General features: G+C 38.0%; 1 protein-coding gene across 2 annotated transcripts in view; it reads right to left on the bottom strand.

Annotated features, from left to right (window-relative positions):
• XRN2 (5'-3' exoribonuclease 2) overlaps positions 1-21,728 on the bottom strand; it is a 93,744-nt gene that overhangs the window by 36,783 nt on the left and 35,233 nt on the right. For both annotated transcript variants that reach the window (XM_035298470.3, XM_002747487.7), the window contains exons 15-20: positions 20,856-20,987; positions 17,483-17,601; positions 15,146-15,281; positions 13,452-13,559; positions 13,276-13,365; positions 12,562-12,634 (exon numbers count right to left, since the gene is read on the bottom strand). In XM_035298470.3, the coding sequence (XP_035154361.1) occupies positions 12,562-12,634; positions 13,276-13,365; positions 13,452-13,559; positions 15,146-15,281; positions 17,483-17,601; positions 20,856-20,987 (658 nt within the window). The remainder of the gene's footprint in view (positions 1-12,561; positions 12,635-13,275; positions 13,366-13,451; positions 13,560-15,145; positions 15,282-17,482; positions 17,602-20,855; positions 20,988-21,728) is intronic.

Raw genomic sequence — 21,728 nt, 5'->3', positions numbered from 1 at the left:
ATTATATATATATATATTTATATATATTTATTTATTATATATATTATTTATATATATATATATATATATAAATCCATTTTAAGAATTATATATATAAAAGACTTTACTACATTATCAATTCCAGAAGCTAAATCCAATCAGTTAACAATGTGAAATGCTACTAGACAGCAAAAAAGTTACTAAGCAGTAAATTAGCTCTACTGGTCAGAGTAGAAAGGAATGCCTTACATCCAGATATGATAGAAATAAAGTGACCTAGGCCGGGGGCAGTGGCTCACGCCTGTAATCCCAGCACTTTGGGAGGCCGAGGCGGGTGGATCACAAGGTCAAGAGATCGAGACCATCCTGGTCAACATGGTGAAACGCCGTCTCTACTAAAAATACAAAAAATTAGCTGGGCATGGTGGTGCCTGCCTGTAGTCCCAGCTACTCAGGAGGCTGAGGCAGGAGAATTGCCTAAACCCAGGAGGCGGAGGTTGCAGTGAGCTGAGATCGTGCCATTGCACTCCAGCCTGGGTAACAAGAGCGAAAAACTCCATCTCAAAAAAAAAAAGGAAATAAAGTGAGCTGATAGTAAACATGAAAATAGCAGCTACTGTTTTCTGAACACTTCTTATGTTATATGCATTATCTCAATGAATTTTTTCAATACCCAGAGGGAGCCCAAGTAGTGGTAACAACTTAGGTGTTACACAGTCACTTCAAACGTGAGCTGTAGCATCAGACATTCTGAGTTCAGGTCTTAACTCTGCCGCTGTGTTACTTGATGAAATTACCTAAATTCTCTATTCTTATATAAAATACACAGCAATCAAAACTACTATGCTATGTATTTATATAGTACTAAGCAAACTCACAGAAACAAGATTGCTTTTAAACTACATGTATTGGGTCGGGTGCACTGGCTCAGGCCTGTAATCCTAGCTCTTTGGGAGGCTGAAGAGGGTGGATCACCTGAGGTCAGGAGTTCAAGACCAGACTGGCTATCATGGCAAAACTCCATCTCTACTAAAAACACAAAAAAAATTAGCAGATGTGGTAGCACACACCTGTAAACCCAGCTACTCAGGAGGCTGAGACAGGAGAACTGCTTGAACCTGGGAGACGGAGGTTGCAGTGAGCCGAGATCATGCAGAGCAAGACTCTGTCTTTAAAAAAAAAAATTACATATAATGTTGATAAGCATGCATTCAAAAAATGTTGTAGTACCTTGATATATTTTACCTTTATTATTTTAAGATGTACTCAACCCAGGCAAGAACTTAACTAAGTATTATCATTACTTTCTCTAGTTTTAAAAACATGTATAAGGAATAAACTGTATTTCCCAACAGTACTAAATTTTACCTCAGAAAATAATGTTCTCACTACTGAGCTAAGTAAAAATATTTATATAAAATACAAAAATATTTGAGGTCAAAATTTAAACCCATTCTAAAATTAATATGAGATCTCAAAGAACCTTGAATAAGAATAAAGTTGGAAGACACAATTTCTGACTTCGAAACTCACTACAAAGCTATAGTAATTAAAACAGTATAGCACTGGCATAAGGACAAACACATACTCAATGGACTAGAATAGAGAGCCCAGAAATAAAACCATAAAATATGGTCAATTCATTTTCAACAAGAGTGCTAACTTACTCAATGGGGGAAAGAATGGTCTTTTCAACAAGTGGTGCGGGAAAATCTGATATATGCACATGCAAAAAAATGTAGTTGGACCATTACCTTACACCATATACAAAAATTAATTCAAAATGGATCACATATGTAAATGTAAGAGGTAAAACTATAAAAGTTTCAGAAGTCAACATAGGGAGAATGATTCATGATGTTGTATTTGGTAAAGATTTCTTGGGTATGACACCAAAAGCACAGGAAACAACAAAGAAAATAAACTTCATTTCATCAAAATTAAAAACTTTTGTGCATCAAAGGACATCATCACAGGGTGAAAAAATAGCCACAGAGTGAGATAATATATATGCAAATCATATATCCAATAAAAGATTGATGTCTAGAATATATAAAAAAATTTCTGTAATGCAACAACAAAATCAATCCAATTCAAAACTGGGCAAACGGCTTGAACAGACATTTCGCCAAAGATGATTTAGAAATGGCCAAAAAAGCACATGAAATGATGGTCAGTAACATCAATCATTAGGGACATGCAAATTGCCTCCACAATGAAATATCATTCACACCATTTGTTCTATTACTAATAAAAACAAAATAACGAATGTTAGAGAGGATGTGAAGAAATCTGAACTCTGGTGCATTATCTCACTTTTCCTCTAGAGATAAGTTATACTGAATATATTCCATCAGTGATAGAAATAATATACACCACAATGACAGAGTTGACAAGTCACCTGCATGTTTATTTATTTAATTATTTACTTAATAAACTCAGGTACGGATTTGATAATTTACTTATTTAACAAACACAAAAATATTATTTGCTTCTTAATTAATTTACTTAGTTTTTTTACTTTACATCCCTCACTGCCCTATGAAACTTCTCTCTCTACTTTAATCAAGACATCCTCTACAAAGCACCCTGAAAAACCCGAATCTCCAATCCATTTACATGTAAAATAATACATGACCATGAAGCAAAAAACACTTACATAACCCCAATGGGGTACATTTCCCATGATCATTCCACTGAAGTGATATGATATTCTGCGACTACATAAATCAAGTCAATGCTAAAAACTTATGATTTTCCAACTTGTAAATTATATTATTTATTTCCCTTTGTTTCAAGATTATCTGTGAATCATTTTACTGGCCATTGAAACCACAGGGAACAATAATCAAAGAAAGAATGAGAATATGATTTTACCAAATGTGTTTATTACCCTAGGAAAATGTATGGTGGAAGAAAAGGTTAAATAATTTGCTGCAGGAGGGCTTTAGCATGAAACAACAGCTGGTTTATTGTGTAAGAGGGATTTCTTCATTGTATTTTACATTCAATCATCATCACATATTGGTTAAGTGGTGAACGGCAAATAAGTACTAATTTTATATAGCTATTCCTACAAAATTTTTTAACAGAATGAAAAAGTAATGATCAAAGTCAAGTATTTAAACTAAATAAAAGTTTCTAGCATATTTTTCAGAAGTTTCCATGGAGCATTCAGAAATGTCCACCTGGACACTACTGCGTTTCTGTATTTCTCAGCAATCCCGAAAGGTGTTAATGGGCTACTGACTGAATATAACAAGCCCCATTAATTAATCACAAAGGAAACAGAAGACATAATTATCAATCTATTTCAACCCAAGAATGCTTCTAAGACTGCTGTGGGATACAATGAGTTCCAAATTTCTCTTCAAAGAATCCTATGTCAGTATGTTCAGTCCTTTGTCCCCCGTTTTTAAGTTTAACTTCCTCGTAGTTTCAGTAAACAACCTTTTCCACCAGTTTTCAACAGTAGTTCACATCTGTTCCCCTGGTCCCCTGCTCCATCCTAACTCAGCCTGGCCACCTGTTCATCCTTACTCATCCTGGTCACCTGCTTTGACTTGAGTTACCCCTGGTCACCTGCTCTGACCTGAGACACCTTTAGTTAGCTGTTCCATAACTGGTTTTCCCACCAATTCGCTCACCCTGCCACTCTGGCTCAAATCCCTGCTCTCTTTAAAATAGCCATTCAGAATTAGCTTAGACTGTGCAGTCTAACCCTAGCCAATAGGGGAACGACACAGCAATAGGGGCTCAGTCAAGGATAAAAACCTCTTCCCCTCCCCTGTTCAGGTGTGCATTCACCATTGCTCCATCCATGAGATGTGCCCTTCTATAGAAGTAAATTGCCTTGCTGAGAGAATTTATATTTGAGTGTTATTTCTTTTGTGGCACTGAAATTTTACATGTAACAATTTGGTGGCCCATACAGGGAAAAGCTGCTCTCCTCTGGGTAGTCTTGGGTCCTCTCTCATTAGGAGACACATCCTGCTGCCCCTGCTGCCTCAGGGGTAAGGAATCAAGACCCACCTGGTGTGACAAACAAGCCCGGACTTGGCAACATGGGAAAATAAAGGCTTACGAACACCAGGGCAACTAGGCAACTCTGTGCATAGACCAAGGAAAGAAAAGCCATGGGAGCAGTAAAGTAATACTTGGTTGGAATAAACCTCCAACAGTAGGAGAGGTGAGAAATTTCCATAAGGGAAATTGAACTTCACCCCAAAAACCATCAAGATGGGGAAGACCCCAAGCAAGACAGAGAGCAAGAAGGATAAGGATGATAATAAGGCTATCCCCCTTGGTAGCTCCCTAGATCTCATGTAAAATACTAGAAGGATAATGAAAGGAATAAACATTAAGAAAAAGCAACAAATGATAAAATATTCCTGTTTTATCTGGACTCAGGGACCCATCCTCCGCCCTCAATCTTCTGGCCAAGATTTGGATTGAATGAGGATGCAATGTGTCACCTTCTAATCCCTTAACAATAAAAATCCAGTGTCTCAAAAAGAACTGGACTATGCTCTTTGCTGGATGCAGGCACCTGTCCTCCTTTTTCTCTTAAAAACAAATAGGGAAGAATCCAATCTGGCACCTCAAAATGAAAAGTCAGAGGAGCCAATTCCCATGCCTAAAGACTCCAGTGCATGGGATCCCCTAGATTATCTTCCCCCACTCAGTGTCCCCAATCCTTCCCCTCAGGCAGCTGCTGACACCTCAGATCCCATTCCAAATCCTCTGCTCACGTTCTCTCTCCTCCTTCTAACCCCGATTCTTGGGAATTACCACCCCATGAGCCTGTTCCGTCCCCACCTAACCACCCCTCTCTAAAAAGACTCCAGCATGAGGTAAAACATAAAAGAGACACTCAGAATTTCCCATTTCCCTCCGCATCTGAAGAGTCAGGCCTGACTCTCTTCCCTTTGAAAGAGGTACCACAAGGAGGGGGAATCATTGGCTTTGTAAATGCTCCCTCAACCAGTTCAGAAGTCCAGAATTTTTAAAAGGAGTTTAAGCCACTAGCAGATGACCCTTACGGAGTGGCAGATTAAACTGATCAACCCTTAGGACCTTAGTTATACACCTGAGTCGAGTTAATATCCATCTTGGGCATCCTCTTTTCAGGAGAAGAAAGGAATATGATTCATAGAGCTGCTATGGCAGTTTGGGAACATGAGCATCCTCCCGCTCAAAATGTTCCTACTGCAGACCAGAAACTCCCTGCCCAAGACCTCCAGTGGGACAATAACAACGCGGATCACTGGGAAAACATGCGAGACCTAAGGGAGACGACAATAAAGGAAATTCGTAATCAGTACCCCAAACCCAAAATCTTTCTAAGGCATCTGATATACAACAGGAAAAGGATGAAGGATCCATAAAATTCCTAGATAGACTGAGGGAGCAAATGAGGCAACATGCCGGCCTCAATTTGGACAATCCCCTTGGGAAGGAATGGTGAAACTCCAATTTGTCACTAAAAGTTAGCCAGACATCTCAAAAAAATTACAGAAGATAAAATATTGTGAAGACCATCACCCCGCCAAGTGAGCTTCTCCGGGAAGCTCAGAAGGTTTATGTAAGAAGGGATGAAAAAAAGCAGAAACAAAAGGCAAAACTTATGTTACCCACCTTCCAACAGATGGCTCCAAACCAATGTATTCTAAACAGAGCTTCCAGGGAGCCAGAAACTATAAGCAGTCCAAACCCTTCTTTACAGGATCCCAGCCTCCATCTGAAGGACCAAGACCCTCGTTTACCAGACCCCTTGAAGAGTATGGGGGAGCAAGATCAGAGAATCCCAGAACTAAGAGGGAGGAAGGGCAAGATAGGTGCTACAGATATGGAAGAACAGGTCACTTCAGTCGAGAACGTGCTGATCTAAGAAAGGAGAAAGAAGCCCTTCCACTCATGACTTTCGAGGAAGGGCTCTGTCTTTTATCTTGAGCCCCACCAGGAGCCCTTGATAAATTTAGAGTTGGGACATAAACATGAGCTTATCACCTTTTTAGTCAATTTGGGGGCTGCTCACTCCTGTTTGTTTCCCCTGTCTAATGTCTGCTCCTCAAAAGAACTTTTAGTTTCTGGGGTAAAAGGGGAAGGATTTAAAACAAAAATTTTAGAAAGCACAGAAGTCAGATACCAGGATCGCTCAGCAACTACTCAGTTCTTATTACCCTGAAGCAAGGACTAATTTACTGGGGAGGGATTTAATGTTAAAGTTAGGCATAGGTCTCCAAGTCAGCCCAAGAAAATCTACTCACCACGGCAAATAAATATATATTAATCCTAATGTCTGGTCCAAAGAAGGGAACCAAGGGAAACTCCGAGTTCCTCTAATCCATATAAAGGTAAATACCCCTGGAGAAGTAGTAAGAAGAAAGCAATACCCCATTTCCCTAGAGCACAGGAGAGGGTTCAAAGCTATCATTGAAGGCCTTACTGAAGACAAGCCTGTCGAGTTCCGTATGTCTTATAGCACCCCAATACTGCCAGTCAAGAAATCAGACAGGTCATATAGCTGGTACAGGACCTTAGAGCTATCAACCAAATAGTCCAGACTACCCACCCTGCTGTCTCTAATCCTTACACCATTCTCAGCAAGATGCCATATAATCATCAATGGTTTATTGTAATAAATTTAAAGGATGCTTTTTAGGCATGTCCCTGGCTGAGGACAGCCGGGATATACTTGCTTAAAAGCAGAAACAACAATACCGATGGAGAGTCTTGCCCCAAGGGCTCACAGACTCCCCTAATCTTTTTGGCCAAATTTTAGAACAAGTATTAGAAAAAGTTGTCATCCCAGAGCAAATGTGTCTTCTCCAGTATGTGGATGATCTTCTTATATGTGGTGAAGACATAGAGAAGGTAACTGATTTCTCTACACATATTCTTAACCATCTGCACTTTGAGGGGCTACAAGTCTCAAATAGAAAGCTTCAGTATGTAGAACCCAAAGTTAAACCCACTGAATCCCTTAACAATAAGTGCAGGCAAGCAAAGAATAGGGCCTGAACGAGTTGAGGGAATCCTGTCCCTACCCTTGCCTCAAACTAAACAATAACACTGGAAATGTTTAGGGTTCGTTGGAAACTACCGTTTATGGATTGACTCACATGCACTACACAGTAAACTGTTATATCAAAAACTTGCCCAGGAGAAGCCTAACTGTCTCCTGCGGGCTTCTGAGGAAGTTGATCAAGTCAAAGAGCTGAAAGAAAGGCTCATTATTACCCGTTTTAGCCTTAACCTCCCTGGAAACGCCATTCCACCTTTTTCTCAACGTGGACAGTGGAGTAGCTTTAGGAATGCTTACTCAAGAACACAGAGAACGCCAGCAGTCCATGGGCTTCCTATCAAAGGTCTTAGATCCAGTCACTTGTGGATGGTCTCAATGCATCCAATCCATTGTGGCTATGGCAATATTAGTCGAAGAAAGAGAAAGCTAACCTTTGGAGGAAAACTGATAGTAAGCACAACTCACCAAGTTAGAATCAGAAAGCAAAGAGATGGCTTACTGACTCACGAATCTTAAAGGGTGAGGCCATTCTGTTAGAAAAAGATAATTTAACATTAACCACTGATGATTCACTCAACCCAGCAGCTTTCCTAACGGAATCCAAAGCTAAGTAGAGAGCACACATGTTTACATTTAACTGATTACCATACAAAGGTTCAACCAGACCTAGTCCTTCAGGACTGGACAGCACTTATTCACAGACAGTTCCTCCCGGGTAATTGAGGGAAAAGACACAATGGGCATTCAATAATTGACGGAGACTCTTATAGAAACAGAGTCAGAAAAACTGCCTAACAGTTGGTCTGCTCAAACGTTTGAGATGTTTGCACTCAGCCAAGCCTTAAGGTACTTACTTACAGAACCAAGAAGGAACCATCTATACCGATTCCAAGTATGCCTTTTTGGAGTGGCCCATACATTTGGAACAATTTGGACTAAACAAGATCTCATTAATAGTAAAGGTCAAGACCTTGTTCACAAGGAGCTAATCACCCAAGTATTGAATAATCTTCAGTTGCTGGAAGAAACAGCTATTGTCTATGCTCCTGGAGACCAGAAATGCCTTTCTTTTGAAAGCCGAAGAAATAACCTAGCAGAACCACAAAACAGGCTGCTGATTCTTCTGAAATGTGTATTTTTCACTTAACTCCCTACCTCCCTCCTCCTCCCGTAATCCCCATGTTCTTTTCCACTGAGAAAGAAAAACTAATTTAAATAGGTGCTACAGAGAATTCAGAAGGAAAATGGATATTACCAGACCAGAAAAAAATGTTGTCTAAACCCCTTATGAGGAAAATCTTATCCCGTGACATCACGGGACCCATTGGGGGCCCGAGGCCATGTGTGGTACAGTTCTCAGAGTTTACAGTTATATAGGAATGTATACTTTGGCCACACAGGTTACAGATAGTTGGTTAGTATGTAAGAAAACTAATAAGCAAACCATAAAAAGATGACCCCTCGGGGGAAGGAATCCAGGCTTTTAAGACCATTCCAAAGCATCCAAGTTAATTACACAGAAATGTATTTACTAGTGATATTAGGTATTTACTAGTGATAGTAGGTAAGGTAACTTCACTTACTGGGTCGAAGCTATCCACTTTTCAAATGCAACAGCCAATAATGTAGTCAAGGCCCTCACTGATAATCAGTATCCAGGTTTGGACTAATAGAAAATACTGACTCAGACAATGGAACTCATTTCACCACACACAGCATTAAAAAGCTAACCCAAACATTAGACATTAGATGGAAATACCATACTCCCTGGCACCCACCCTCATCAGGAAGAGTAGAAAGAATGAGTCAAACTTTAATGAACCACTTAACCAAATTAGTCTTAGAGATTCAGTTGATTGACAAAGTACCTTCCTATTGTCCTGCTGAGAATCTGAACTGCCTTGTGGAAAAATACTGGTCTTTCTCTTTATGAGATGCTCTATGGATTGCCTTATTTACACTCCACTGCTGACATTCCTACCTTTGAAACTAAAGATCAATTCCTTACAAATGATATACTTGATCTATCTTCTACTTTCTCTTCTCTTAAAACTAAAGGACTCTTAGCACAGGCACTGCCCCTGAAGTTCTTGGTGAATCAACATCAGCCTGGGGATCAGGTCCTCATCAAAAGCTGGAAAGAAGAGAAGCTCGAGCCAGCCTGGGAAGGACCTTACTTAGTGTTCCTAATTACTGAAACCTCATTCCAGATGGCGGAGAGAAGATGGACCCATCACACCCGAGGCAAGAAAGCACCGCCCCCTCTGGAAACATGGGCCATAGTCCCAGGAGAAAACCTTACCAAACTAAAGCTAAGAAAAATTTAGCTCTTTCATCTATTCTATTACTCTTTCTTCTCTCCTTGCTCTATTGCTGACCATCCAGACATTAATGTAACCAAGTCAACTTTGCCTCAAGCTATTACATTTGATGCTTGCCTTGTTATATCCTACGGACACTTGTCAAGTCAAAGAAAGCTCTCCACCTCAGAAAAGGACCTCTGTCATTTCTGACTCTCCTCAGACTGGACATTAGTGAACTGGGACCATTCAGTCTGGGAAGATTTCGATGACAACCCCATTATCAACCGGGAGTCTTGCCTCTGACCCCTATATAGAGCTTTTTTGCCATAGTTGGTCCAACGTTCTGTGGACCACTAAAGAGCAAGGAGCGACTGCCCCAATCAGTAGTTGTAATTTCCTAAAACCATACATTCATTTTACTAAAGGAACAGCTTCCCCTGTCAGCTAAATCATTGTAATCCTATACAGGTTATCATTTCAAACCCTCAAAGTTCTCCCCCTTCTTATCCAAGCCAGTTCCCTTCTTTAAGTTGGTTTTATGGTATGGGGGCTGAGGTTTCAAAAAAAGACCCTATCAGAACCTCTGAAATATGTTTCACTGACCCTCCATTGCCTACCCTAACCTCTAAGCCTGCTTCCAAAACCTCTCACAACAAAACAATTGTTTCTCCTCCATCTAATGACAAGACCAAGGTAGTTACTGTAGAAGTTAAAGACTTAAAACAAAAATTTGTCAGTTGAGACAGGATAGCAAAATGCAAATGTCTGGTTGAAATGGATCAAATATTCCATCTGCACGTTAAACAAAAGCAATTGTTATGCTTGTGTGCATGACAGGCCAGAGGCCCAGATTGTCCCCTTTCCATTAGGATGGTCTTCTAATTGACCAGGCATGCGCTGCACGGTAGCTCTTTTCCAGGATTCCACAGCCTAGGGTAGCAGGTCAGAACAAACTCTCTGCCATAGCCCGAAGTTCGACACCCTGAGGGTCAGCCCCTGACGGCCATGCAGCTTCCATCTCCCTACACTAAGTTCACTTGGTGTCTCTCACAACAAGGAGGAAACTTAGCATTCCATGGAGACCCAAAGGGATGCAGTGAGCTGAAGAATTTTCGAGAGCTTACCAATCAGTCAGCCCTTGGTCATCCCCAAGCAGATGTGTAGTGGTACTGGGGTTGACTTTTACTAGACACTCTGCCAAGTAACTGGAGTGGCACTTGTGCTCTAATCCAACTGGCTATCCCTTTCACCCTGGCATTTCATCAACCAGAGGAAGAAAAAATACAACATCATAAAGCAAAAGAAACCCCTTATGGGTCTTTTGACTCATGTCTATTTAGATGCAATTGGAGTCCCACAGGAGTAGCAGATAAATTTAAAGCCCATGATTAAACAGCTGCAGGATTTGAGCCCGTATTTTGGTGGGTGACAGTTAATAAAAATGTAGATTGGATAAATTACATTTGTTACAACCAAGAGCAGTTTATTAACTACACTGGAGGTGCTGTTAAAGGAATAGTTGAGCAATTAGGAGCCAGCAGCCCGACGGCTTGGAAACAGAATAGCCTTAGACATGATACTAGCAGAGACAGGAGGAGTTTGCATCATGATTAAAACTCACTGTTGTACCTTCATTCCAAACAATACTGCCCCCGATGGAAGTATAACAAAGGCATTGCAAGGTCTAATGGCTCTGTCCAATGAGTTAGCCAACAATTTAGGGTAAATGACCCCTACACAGGGTGCCTAGGAAAATGGTTTGGTAAATGGATAGGAACGACAGCCTCAATTCTTACTTCTCTTACAGCCGTAGTGGGTGTACTCATTCATGTCGGGTGTTGTATCATACCATGCATCCATGGGTTAGTGCAGAGACTCAAAGAAGCCACACTTACTAAAACCTCCCTTAACTATCCCTCTACCTTATTCAGAGAAGCTTCTTCTTTTAGAAAATCAAGCAGAACAACCAAGCCAAGACATGCTAAGGAAGTTTGAAGAGAAAGCTGTGAAGAAAATTCAAGAGGAGGGAATTGTTGGATGAAATGAGTTCTGAATTTCTCTTCAAAGAATCAGTATGTCAGTATGTTCAGTCCTTTGTCCTCCATTTTTAAGTTTAACTTCCTTGTACTTTCAGTAATCAGCCTTTTCCACCAGTTCTAATCAGTAGTTCACATCTGTTCCCCTGGTCCCGTGCTCCGTCCTGACTCATTCCAGGCACCTGCTTTGACCTGAGTCACCCATGGTCAACTGATCTAACCTTGAGACACCTTTAAATACCTGTACCATAACCGATTTTCCCACCAAACCACTTACCCCGCGACTCTGGCTCATATCCCTGCTCTCTTAAAAATAGCTAGTCATGCCTGGCCGGGCACAGTGGCTCATGCCTGTAATCCCAGCACTTTGGGAGGTGGATCACGAGGTCAACATGGTGAAACCCCGTCTTAACTAAAAATACAAAAAATTAGCTGGGCATGGTGGCGCGAGCCTGTAATCCCAGCTACTCAGGAGGCTGAAGCAGGAGAATTGCCTGATCCCAGGAGGCGGAGGTTGTGGTGAGCTGAGACCGTGCCATTGTACTCCAGCCTGGGTAACAAGAGCGAAACCCCATCTCAAAAAATAAAAAAAAAATAGCCAGTCAGAATTAGCTTAGATTGTGCGGTCTACCCCTAACCAACAGGGGAATGACACAGCAGCAGGGGCTGCATCAGGGATAAAAACCTCTTCCCCTCCCCTGTTCAAGTGTGTGCTCACCATTGCTCTATCTGTGAGAGGCACCCTTCTATAGATGTAAATTACCTTGTTGAGACAATTTATATTCGAGTGTTATTTCTTTGGCAGCACTGAAATTTTACATATAACAATGTTATAATTAAATTTACTACTAATCATTGCTAATCCCAAGTTGATGGAGAAATATTAACATTTCACATACAATTCTTATAATATTTACCTTTTTAAATATTTATTTATGAGACAGTGCCTCATTCTGTCCCCCAGGCTATAGTGCAGTGGCATAGTCAAAGCTCACTGCAGCCTAGACCTCCCAGACTCAAGTGATCCTCCCATCTCAGCCTCCCAAAGTAGAGGGGACTACAGGTGTGAGCCACCACACCACACTAATTTTTGTATTTTTTTGTAGAGATGAGATTTCACTATGATGCCCAGGCTAAAATATTTATCTTTTACAGAATTATTTCATTTCAAAAACTGTGTTTACAGTTTTACCAGAAAAGAACATCTAAATTTTACCTTGCCATGCATATTTCTTCCCATTCAAATCAATAGCAAAATCTTCAGGATAGAAGTCAATTATACTAGAATCCTGTATCGGGGAGAAAAGTAAAGAATCAAAACAGAAGTCACACATCTCTGTTATAAAGAATTTGATAGGATTCATTCAAGTTATAAGACCTGATGAGAAAATAAAGTGCATTCCTTTTAAAAAATGTTAAGAGACATTAGGTCATTAATCACAAATATAGTAAAACAAAATGAACAATTTATTCTAAAAGATGCAACGGAAAAGCATTATTGTAGAAGAATTTTAGAACTGACAACTATGGGCCACAGGCAGGCAGACAGTAAAGGTTTTACATACTCTAACACTTCCTATTTCCTTGCTGGGGCTCACTCTTTCCAGCTAGCATATAAAACAAGTTCATAGGTGACTTGGTGTAAGGCAGTCTCCCTATCTTTGGTGGCTACAATATACGGCTGGAATAAATAAAGTTAAAGACTTACAGGTAGCCAGAGAACAAAATGACTGTTATAAAAACTTCTCCCAAAAACAAACTGATTTTATCTACTGTGCAGGGCCAAAGAAAGTAAGAAAAATATGTGTATGTGGAGTAAAAAAAATACAAAAAACTCAAAATACTTTGTTTCTGTACTTCACTGTTTCAATATTAATAAAATGTATGATGAAAATCCTGTTACCCACATACTCAAAATACAGAGACTCACGGGATCACTCATAAGCTTCCGCCATGATGGAGGTAGAAAATTACCACTTGCAGCTGGAAAAACCCCCATAAGTTGTTCCAGAGGTTTAAACTGCAAAAATAAAAAAGTTAAATACCCAAGATTATGATCTAATCCAAAATTCTGTAAATTTTATGACTTTAAATAATTAAGCTTACCGGTTTTGTACCCTTCTCAAAATCAGATGGCATGTCAGCAATGCCTTCAAAGTCTGAAGCAAATGGTGCATAATGAAATGGATAATACCACTTCCAGGAAGCACAGCCCTAGAATCATTAAAAAGTTACAACAAAAAGGAAAACCTATGTTAATGATGGAGACAATTAAAAAAAGCAAAAATTAGACTGTTAACCTATAATATTCTATTTACAAAACACACAACTTCTGGTATATATTCCAAATACTATCTTTTCCATGACTCCTAAAACCTGTTTAAGTTTGAAGTTTCTAATTCATATCAATGGCTCTTTGACTTTAAAAATACTGCAAAGCATCTCTGAAAAATCAGTAGTTAATGTCAAACTTTATATTCGCAAACAGAATTTGGTGAAGATTTTTATCTTTAAAATACATAGTGACATTTCTTTCCATCTCTAGAGCTATCATCATCAAATAAAACCAAGAGCAGTTGTAGCTGACATTTACTGAGCATGTAAGGTGGTTAGAGACATTATTGGAAAAGTGTCTGACAGTAAAACAGCCACGAGTTTCATTTTACAATTCACCATTGTATTTTCACATGACAACTTTCTTTTGCCTATAAAAACACGTGAGTAAACACACCAAAAAGAAAATAAAACAAGTTATACTCATAGAAAAGAGAGATCTAAGATGTGTTTTGACAGTGTCTAGTGAATTTAAATCTTGATAGTAAGAGTAAAACATGCTAACAGAGTACTTAACAGTCAATACTCAGTGCACTGTGCTACTTTCTACTTGTCAACAAACTTCGTCTATTCCCAGGTCATACCAAAGTTAATCTGGTTTGCTCTCTAAGTACAAAACAGATACTAACTATCAGTGTTAACAGTCCTCAGTATGTCTACCTAATCGCTCACCAATCTGACATCTCAATCATCAAAAGGGAGAATACAGGTTATTCCAGTTAGAATGCACTTCATGTATCATCACTATATTATAAAGATGGTAGCATTCAAATTCCTTTAGAATTCTTACTGGTATTTTTCAGGCTTTTCCTTTTTTCAGTCATTTAGTGACTGTCAATTCATTACTCAGTTATTTTTAAACTCCAATTTAAAAAGCACTGAACTCTGATCATCTTAAAGACAAAGTACAGTCAACCACATTACTTGATGTTGAAATAATTTTAACAAAAATTAGCTTTGTTTATATATTAATAACTAAGAAGCTTCAAAGTCTCCACAAACATTTACAATTATGAACCTCTGAATAGAAAACTTTAAAAAATGAGCCTGGGTTTGTTTTCGGAATACAGCTCAATAATATCTATTACTATAGAAATTACTAGGCCAGCCATGGTGGCTCACGCCTGTAATCCCAGCACTTTGGGAAGCCAAGGCGGGCGGATCACAAGGTCAGGAGTTTGAGACCAGCCTCACCAACATGGTGAAGCCCCATCTTTCCTAAAAATACAAAAAGTAGCCATGTGTGGTGGCATGCACCTGTAATCCCAGCTACTCAGAAGGCTAGGTAAGGCATGAGATGCTTAAATCTGGGAGGCAGAGGCACAGAGGTTGCAGTGAGCTGAGACTGTGCCCCAGCACTCCAGCCTGGGCGACAGAGCAAGACTCCATCTCAAAAAAAAAAAAAGAAATTAGTATCTTTCTTAAAATATTGACTACAAATTCAGAGGAAAATATTCTTTTTGTACCTGGTAATAATATCTAAGAACCCAGCAAAGTCCTTCAACGTAAGACTGCACAACTTTCCGACGGAATTTCTCATCAGCTGCATCCACATCAAATTTGTTCTTATAGTACCGCTGCTTCCAGCCAGCTTCCCATAACCTAAAACCAGGCACAGCTCATTTATGCTGAATTAACACACCTTCAGTAACAGGCTGTCTACCAATTTACACCCCAATTCAATTTATATTTAACATCCAGGGGAAATATGAAAAAGGAAAACAGTCATGCTAACACAGATTCATTTCATTATTTCTTTTTCATTATTTCTAAAAAGTCTAATTTCATAGGATTTATTATCAACTTAAAGACAATTAAACACTAACACCCCAATCACTGATTCTGCTAAGACCACTATAAAACCACATTTTAAAAAATGTTATTGAAAAAGATACAGAACACATTTGCTCAAATTTTAATATTGCTTTACATGTTTCTTTGTACAATTTTAAAGCTACATTTTAAGATTCAAATATTGAAGATATTTTATATAGTTCAAGTTCCTTAGTTTATTAAAATATATTTAAACTATACAAAGAAAGTCAACTAAATTACTTAAGACTGCACAGGTAACTTTTTTAAATATAAAAAATAGTTCATAAAAGAATAATCTAGACATTAGGCAGAAATTATGTGTATACCTACTCTCTCTATCCTTGCTTGGGCCTTATCCCTCTTTCAGCTAAGAGCTGTTGATGGCTTAAGGAAAGGAGATAGAGATATATATAGAGAGACACACACATTCTATATCTCTATATATCTATGTATACATATACACACACAAACATATGTATGTTACAGTAAAATCTAGAAGCAGGTCAAAGAATCCACTAAATTATCATTCATCACTGAAAATACAATGTGACCAACTACATTTTCACCCAATATATTGTGTTTTTTTAAGAATTCATTTCTTATTCTTAAGATTTAACATTTGATTTAAGGAACATGAAGAAGCCAAAGAACACTTTTTAAAACATCGGAACAGATCAAGAACATCAAGATGATTCTCTTGAATCTTCATTTAGGCATCTTTTCTAAGTATCAGATTTCATATATTAATTGCAGTCATGTTTCAGAATATACCATTATCAATTGTAATATATCCCTCCCACAATACAAAGGATTCAGAGAACAATTAGAAATATCCCCTTATCCATAAAATGGATTATCACTATTTTACAGAAAATATAAATGAAAAAATGCTAAAAGCCCCAAGCATTTTTTGGTAGAGGCATTTCCACTCTGATTACCCTCAGCACCAGGATTAAACAATAAAATACTAAACAAATCAAGTTACCTACTAAACTAGTATTGATCATGATGGCTACATAGTAAACAAAACCAAAGACATGCTCTAAGGGGAAAATCCAAAGTACAGAAAGTAGAGGACAGAAACTAAAGATATACAGAGGAAATGTTCGAGCACAAGTAGACATGGATCTGATATCAAAGGATGTTAGAAAAATGCAGAACCACACATGACCCTTGCAAAGTTTAATCATAAACACAAATCACACACTTTCCATGTCCTGTAAAAGAAGCATGAGCTGTAGGTGACTACTGTCTTGTTTACCTTTGAAATAGATCGTTTTCCTAAATTCTTAATGAGCTACAATTATTGAGATTGTTGGCCTTTTGCACTTGGAGCCCACGGTTCAAATCTGGATTTAATTACATGAGAGGTTGTTAATCTTATTATATAATGATCTCAAACTTCAGGATGAATTAAAGAACCAGCTTCCTATTATAAATTTGAAGTATCTACTTAAAGGGAAACTCCTCTGTCATGAAATATAATTGTGCATATGCAAGTTTGTGGTTTTTAAAAAACATACATATTGATCTCTTAACAGAATGATTTCTGCATATTTCATTTTGAGGAAGAACTTTTTCAATTGAGAAGATTAAAGCAAACTATATTAAGTGTCTAAGTACTGACCGAACTTTCTAGGTTAAGCAGCTCGAAACTTTACTCAGTCTCCAAACAGCCACATTCAGATCACATAGTCAGAGCTAACACCTCATGTCTAGCCGATCTTGTGCCTGGTCTCAGAGGGGAAAGTGGATTGGAGGACGAAAGCCTGCACGCATACTAATCTAGACACTTAGGTTTAACAGCTATAGCTTACCCATCTCTCTGGAATTTACTGACTTTTCTAACCCTCCACATTAATTACTGGTGGATAAAAAGATCACAGGCAAGCATCTGAAGGCACTGCTGCTCTAAGCTAAATAGCATTAATTAGACTGCATCTATTTCAGCAATTTGCTAACAAAGTGCTACCAAAAAATGGCTTCACCTGACGTTATCCTCTGGCTCAGGTTCACTGTCACTGTCTTCTGCTTTTCGCTTAATTCCTCCTATTGGAGATGGGGAGCCATCAGATGTGAAACTCGTATTAGGAGATACTGAAGGACTCTGCAATTACAGATGAAGGATTTCATTATTCATTTTACATAAGAAGGTATATCCAGCCACCACTACTTAACAGTGTTTTACATTAACACTTTTAAAGTTACTATGTAGATATGATAAACATATTTAGAAAGTACAGAGACTGATCTTGCTCCATTCCACTTTCCCTCAAAAGAAGTAATGTAATACCCAAACTTCCTGTGCCTTAACTGAAAACAATTACCATTATTAGGGCCAAAAAAAAAATGTTTCTGAAGAAAAAAGTTTTCATTCTATAGATATTTTTAAATTATACTACTTGAATTCTATTTTCCTTTGATGGTTCACAATGATTTGTGACAATCAATAGTGACAATTCCTGTTAGGAATTCACAATCATTTTCCACCTACCAAATGGCAAGGCTATGAGGGAAAAAATATATACATATAACCTATATTTTTTATATATGTATAGTTCTATATTGTATATAAAATGTATTACCTAAATAGCACATAATATGTAACAATATAGACGTCATAATACATAAAATAGTCAATGCTGTGAGAATGCAGTTAAATGCTAAGTGTTCAACCTAGTTACAACCACTGTGAAAAGCAAGTTTAATGAGACTGTGTTAAATTATTTTATATGTTCTGTTTTAAAAATCAATCTAAAAATAAAAATCTATTAGTCATCTTAGAAAAATGCAGATTTTATTGGTATTTCGAAGACTCAGCTATCACTTTAAATTCAGTATTATCTTCCCTTTGTACCTAACTCAATTAACATTAATAGGTTAATTTTAATTAACTTATTTTAATATAACCCTAACATATTTTAATATTTAATTAAGAATTAAAAGAAAATCTTCTGCAACTTTAGTTACTTAGGCTAGCGGACCAAATCATCAAAAACTAAGTGGCAGAAGCATTTCCACAGCAAACTTTTTCTTCTGTTACTCACAGTATTATTAGATATTTCAAGTAACTGAATTGTTTTAAAACTGAGAGCACAGAAGGCCATTTCAATGATATAACAATTACAGTATCCACAGCATAAACGCAGTTCATCCCACAGGTCAAGAAAAGTTAAAATACAAAATTATATATCATATAGAGCTTGGAGCATTTCTCTTTTAAAAACATATAATGTCAATGTTATTCATGAAAAGGTACGGATAATACTGTCAAAAAAAACCAATAAAAATAAATACAGGAAGGCACTGTTGTACTTGGAAAACAAGGTAGGTATTTTTAGTTAGACAGATCTAAGTCTAAAATTCCAAATTCAACCTTTACTGGGTGTGTGGCCTCTAACAATTTATTACTTAACCTTTGTGAGCCTCATCTTAATATGGGGATGACACTGTTCTGTTTCCTTACACGTTATTGCAAGGATTAAATGCACCAATACAGGTGAAAGATTACTGGCACGCTGTCTCCCTGGTGCACAGTGGTTAACCATTCAGTAAGTAAACTATTGTTTTCCACCGAACACTAATCCATTTGGATTAAATTATGACAGCAACATTCCCATTAATTGTCTATATACAGAGAAGTTGTGTAAAAAGCAAACTTATACAAAATTAATTCTTGACTAACAAGAAATAAACTCTATCTTTAGCAAACAAAAATAATAATATACTTTCTAGAAAAAGAAGCTGTTCACCATTTAATGTCAAATCTCCACTGCTCTGCCTCTACCAACAAAAATATTTTCTGAACATACAAGATTCACAGAAATTCATTCAAATTTCTCGGGCTGTTTTTTAATCAGACAAATTAGATATAATGATACCACACTGAAGAATACTAACTATAAAACCACATATATAAGGAAATGGAAGCTATTTATTAAAACACTAAGAATGTTAATCATCAGTAGGCAAGCACTAGAGACTACAACCCAACAGCTCAGAAAAATAAAACAACAGGAATCCCTAACTTTAATGGCTCCCTTTAAATGAGCTGGTAATTTGGCTTCATAATTTCCTTAAATTTAGAACATTTTAGGTGAAAATCCCACCCTGCAAAGATTCAAATTCCAACGTCTCCTCTATATAGAAATAATTGTGGCAGAGGAGTTAATTAAGACAGAATCAAAGAAGCAACCTCATCGCCTACCTCCCCATTACTACTCCCCTGGCAAATGTTGTTGATCAACAGTCTGGTCCTATGGGCCTAATCTTACAGCACCTGAAGATAACACTGGAATCCTTCTCGAAGCAACCACAGCTGGCAAAGTTCACACCTGCCTGCCTCCCAAGATCTACAAATACTCCATCAACAGAGCATGTGACAACAACAGTCACTCTCAGTTCTGCTCTACAGGGATGGCAGTCAGTAAAATCTTGAATGATGGTCATCAGCTATTCCTGTTCCAAATGAGCATCAACAGGATAACTAACAGAATAACAACAATATCCAAGTTTATTCAATTTCCTTGGATATAACATATAAAAAGTGTATGTTCCTTCCTCTACTGTTAGATCAAGGTCTGTGTCCTCAGCCCTTCTACTGTTCCACTGGGTGCTATGAGAGAGCTCATGGTCTATTTCCACTACAATAGGAAGGTGGTGGACAAAGTACAGCCTTGCAGGACAGGTGGATTTGCTTTTGGAGTTTGGATTACAAAGTTCAAATATGGAAGAATACCACAAGGCAAATAAATGCATACAGTTGCTGAGTTCATAAACAGGGAGCAACCAGAGTTTAAACAGTAAGGGCTACCTTAAGATATTTATACAGATCTACTCCATCCTGAATTGGAGAGCCAGAGTTTATGCCTAACGAATACCATTTTGCAAAATGCTCACAACTATCCATTGAAGGAAAGGGGAAATAGGGGAATAAAACCCATCCTCCTCCTCTTGCCCCAGCTTTGAGACATAGGGCTGTCCCCTAACAAGCTCCTAGCACCATCCATCACTCCATTATTTGGAGAAAGGGGAACCAGTGTGTGGTTCATCTGCATTACAAAAACACTGCAACCACTTAACTTATTTTTGAGACAGGGTCTCAGTGCCACCCAGCCTGGAACTAGGGATCTCTTTATATTAGAATGCATCAATAATCCCACTGCTTTTCTTTCACATTATTTGGATATTTTTACACTGATAAAGATGGACTTAACAGAGTTAAAAATACCTTGAAGCAAAGCAATTAAGAAAACTATAAAACAAAACTCCAGGCTGTGAAAAATTTCATACACACACACCCCTGAAAGAGGTATGTGATATTCACTACTCTTAAATGCCACATAAATGTAAGCCACTTACAGAGTTATTCTGCATCCTCATTTCATAGGCTGCTTGTCTCGGATTATTGGCTACTTGAGAACTTGGTGAATTTCTTGAACCCAAGGCATGAGGAGTTAATATTCCAGTAGGAGTGAAAGCTGGTTGATCTCTCTAACATAAACGGAAATGATCGTAGACATTAAAATTAAGTCACAAGGCAGTTAGCTGACAGAAAGAAAAGAGGGCAATGGAATAAAATCCTAACTGTAAGCACTTTACTAAACTCAATAAAAGACCAAATCATCTTCATTAACATTACAAGGTTGTCTACACTTTGAAGGTAATTTATACCTTCTGAACAATAGCCTGTAATACTTAATAACTGAGCCCTAAAAGTACCTATAATCATTGTCCTGAAACATAAAATCTATTCATATCTCGTTATGCTAATCCCTACTGCTTATTTACAATTTCAGAAAACATTCAAGACACAATATTAGGCACATAAAAATAATATCAGAATTTAGGTTAAATAAAAAAAGAGTTTGAGTTATACTTAGGAAATACAATTTTTTTTTTTTCCCCTGAGATGGAGTCTCGCTCTGTTGCCCAGGCTGGAATGCAGTGGTGCAATCTCCACTCACTGCAACCTCTGCCTCCCAGGTTCAAGAGATCCTCTCACCTCAGCCTCCCAAGTAGCTGGAATTAGAGGTGCACGCCACCATACCTGGTTAATTGCTATGGAAATACAACTTTTATTTATCCTTCACCTTGCTAAAATTTAACTCTTTAGTTCTAATTAGATATGATTATAGCTAACCTAGGATAGTCTTTACTGACTGATAAGATACTGACTGAAAGAAAATAATAACACATCAGTAGAAACCAAATATCCTCCGCCCAATCTAAATG

This window comes from Callithrix jacchus, chromosome 5, assembly GCF_049354715.1.
Source record: "Callithrix jacchus isolate 240 chromosome 5, calJac240_pri, whole genome shotgun sequence".
Classification (NCBI taxonomy): domain Eukaryota; kingdom Metazoa; phylum Chordata; class Mammalia; order Primates; family Cebidae; genus Callithrix; species Callithrix jacchus.
Note: the sequence above shows the minus strand (reverse complement) of the source record. Positions and strands in the feature narration are given on the sequence as shown.